This window comes from Fukomys damarensis, unplaced genomic scaffold (genome assembly GCF_012274545.1).
Source record: "Fukomys damarensis isolate Sample0158 unplaced genomic scaffold, DMR_v1.0_HiC HiC_scaffold_4, whole genome shotgun sequence".
NCBI classification, from domain to species: Eukaryota; Metazoa; Chordata; class Mammalia; order Rodentia; family Bathyergidae; genus Fukomys; species Fukomys damarensis.
The window spans coordinates 15,821,720-15,824,838 of NW_022900916.1; the positions used below are offsets into that span (position 1 = coordinate 15,821,720).

The 3,119-nt window shown below is 37.6% G+C and overlaps 1 protein-coding gene across 6 annotated transcripts in view; it reads left to right on the plus strand.

Annotated features, from left to right (window-relative positions):
* Positions 1 to 3,119, plus strand: part of Znf277 (zinc finger protein 277) — a 118,819-nt gene extending 115,700 nt beyond the window's left edge. For all 6 annotated transcript variants that reach the window (XM_033756951.1, XM_010643381.3, XM_010643382.3 and 3 more), the window contains 2 exons: positions 318 to 492; positions 2,557 to 3,119. In XM_033756951.1, coding sequence (XP_033612842.1) covers positions 318 to 492; positions 2,557 to 2,743 — 362 coding nt within the window. In that variant the 3' untranslated portion in view covers positions 2,744 to 3,119. The remainder of the gene's footprint in view (positions 1 to 317; positions 493 to 2,556) is intronic.

Below are 3,119 nucleotides of genomic sequence, written 5' to 3' on the forward strand. Positions count from 1 at the left end.
TTTTTTTTTTTTTTAATTATTATTTTGAGACAAAGTCTCCCTAAATTGTTAAATTGCCCAGACTAGGCTCAAATTTGCAAGTTTCCCACCTCACCCTGCAAGAGTGCTGGGATTACAGTTGTACCCACCGTGGCAGGTTTCCAGCCCTTTTTGTTTTTATTTTGAGAGGTCTGAGTTGCTCAGGCTGGCTTCAAACTTAGTTTTCCACACTTAATCTCCCTAGTAGCTGGGATTATAGTCATGTGCTGATACAATTCCTTAAAGGTGATATTTATCTTAGGCACTAGTCTAATTAATCTGTATACTGTCATTTTCAGGATTAAATTTCTATCAGCAAGTAAAATTGGTCAATTTCATTCGAAGGCAAATTCACCGATGTAGATGTTATGGCTGCTGTGTGAAGTTCAGTTCCAAAGCAGATTTAAGGACTCACATGGAAGAAACTAAACACACATCATTACTTCCTGAAAGAAAGACATGGGATCAACTGGAGTAAGTACTGCTAAACTAGATGTAAATTTCTGGGCTGTCTCCTTTTTTATCCCTTTTTCAAGAATCTCTTTAAAAGCAAACACTTTTAAAACCTTATTTTTAAAGTAATCCCCTCTTTTCTCATTGCTGAGACACAGTACCCAGCACCCACAGGTTGAAAGAGGAAAAGTTCATTTTAGGTCACAGTTTTAGAGGTTTCTTCAATAGTCAACTATTGACTATTCTACTCAAAGGTAGGATAGCATGGCAGAGGAAAAACAGACCACAGCAGGGCAGACAAAACAGTAATCAGCAAGCCACCCTTTCCCTTTTATACCATCCAGGCTACAAGCCTTTCTGATATCCATATGTAACATCTTTTTGGGGAGGGGTAAAAACCCAAAGCCTTGCATATGTTCAATAAACGCTCTAGCTCTGAACTACATCCCCAGCCCTTTATTTACTTACTTATTTGTCTTTGTTTTGAGACAAAATCTTACTGAGTTGTCCAGGCTGGCCTTGCAGGAGCAGCAGCACTGAGCTAAATCTGGTGGGGGTTTTTTTTTTTTTTTTTTTTTTGGTACCAGGGATTGAACTCAGGACCTTGCACTTATGAGGCAGGTGGTGGAACCACTGAGCTAAATCCCCAGCCCCCTATTGCATCATTTTTAATGCTTGCCAAATATCCCATTATATGGATATACCCTAATTTGTTGATATTTAGGTTTTTTACTTTTTTCTATTATAAATAGTAATACAGTGAATATCTATATGCCTACATCTTTTGCACATCGCTAGGGCTTTTGATACATATTTTACATATTAGTACTTCAAAACATTGAAGCATTTGGTCATCTTGATGTAACTATTGAGGTATTGTAAGACTTTTTACTATCTTTTGCCAGTCTTACCCTTTTGGGTTGGATCTCCTATCAGTTTATTCTTTTTTCCTGCTATACTGTGCATGGAACTCAGGACCTTCACACTGAGCTATATTTCTGGTCCTTTTTTTTTATTATTCTAAATTGGGTCTCACTGAAGCATTGGTCTCAAATTTATGATCCTTCTGTCTCAGCCTCCCAGCGTGCTTCGATTACCAGTGTGCACCATCACACCCAGCTTCATGTCAATTTTTGTTTTGTTTTGTTTTTTGAGACAGGGTCGCACTATGTAGTTGAGACTGACCTGGAACTCACTATGTAGCCCAGGCTGGTCTTGAACTCACAGAGATCCTCCTGCCTCAGCCTCCCAAGTGCTGGTGTTTTTTTTTTTTTTTTTTTTTTTTTTTTTTTTTTTTTTTTTTGTACCTGGGCTCAAACTCGGGATCGTGCACTTGCGAGGCAGGAAGCAGAATCACTGAGCTAAAGCCCTGGTCCTATATCACTCTTGATAACCTCAGCTGAAAGAACTCCTGAGAGGCTGTAGAGTTCTAGCTGCCCAGAGGCTCCTCTGTTCTCAGAGATTATTAAATTGGGGCACCCAGAACTCTAACCAGAAAGCTCTAGTTCTCCTTCAGAAAATCTTAGACTTGTGAGAGCCAAGGTACCTGGGCTGATCTAGTACCCTGTTTCTATAATTGTTGTTTTAGAGATAAGAGGTGAAGAAACCGGTAATGGTTAATGGGTTATGAAACAAAACACAGGAAGAAACCTATTTGTTTTCATCAGGTATTAGAAGAATTTGTTTTTGAAAAACAACCATCTGGAACTTTGTTAACTTAGAGGGAAGAACTAGGACTTTTGGGTAGAAATGGAAAGAATGCCATATTTAGCTTCATACGAAGGAGTTATCTAACTAGAGCTGCCCAGAATTGGAGTGGGTGGCCTTTGAAGATAAGTATGTTTCTTATCCTGGAGGATATTAAGCAGATGCTAAATGACCTTCTAGCAAAACTGGATCCCATAAGGCTGGTATCAGATAGTAAAGGACAGAGTGAAAATAACTCAGAAGTTGTCTGCAATAAAACATTTACAAAACTTTCCAAAATTGTTAGTAAGGAAATCTAGCACAATTTTAGTAATGTATTAGAAATATTCTGGACATTCATTAGTTTGGTTACTCAATATACCTGTGCTTTATTTTCAGATATTATTTTCCAACCTATGAAAATGACACTCTCCTGTGTACACTCTCTGACAGTGAAAGTGACCTGACAGCTCAGGAACGTAATGAACATGTTCCTGTCATCAGTGAAGACACATCTAAACTGCATGCTTTGAAACAAAGTAGTATTTTGAACCAACTGCTACTACGAGAGTCCTTGGAAAACTAGGAGAAACTGTAGAAGTGACTTTTCATGGTTTTCTGAAACAGACACAGAACAGTTTAAGTTTGAACATCAGCAAAGGATTAGTCCTTAGTGAAATGAATTTGTGTAAATAAATCTTTATTTTTAAGGAAGACTTAATAATTTGGCTATCAGGTTTTTATTATATGATCATCATAAATGATCTCATTTCATTAAATTCAGAATTGTCTATACTAAGGAGGTCATACAAATCACAGAGAAATGTCTCAGCTCTTCATAAACTTGACTGTAATCAGTTGTTTCAGTCTTCTCACAGGCCTCCTTTATCCAGTGAGTCACAAATTTGACAGTATGATTTCTGCAGCATATTTGTAAGCTGTAAATGAAGTGGGGAAAAAAA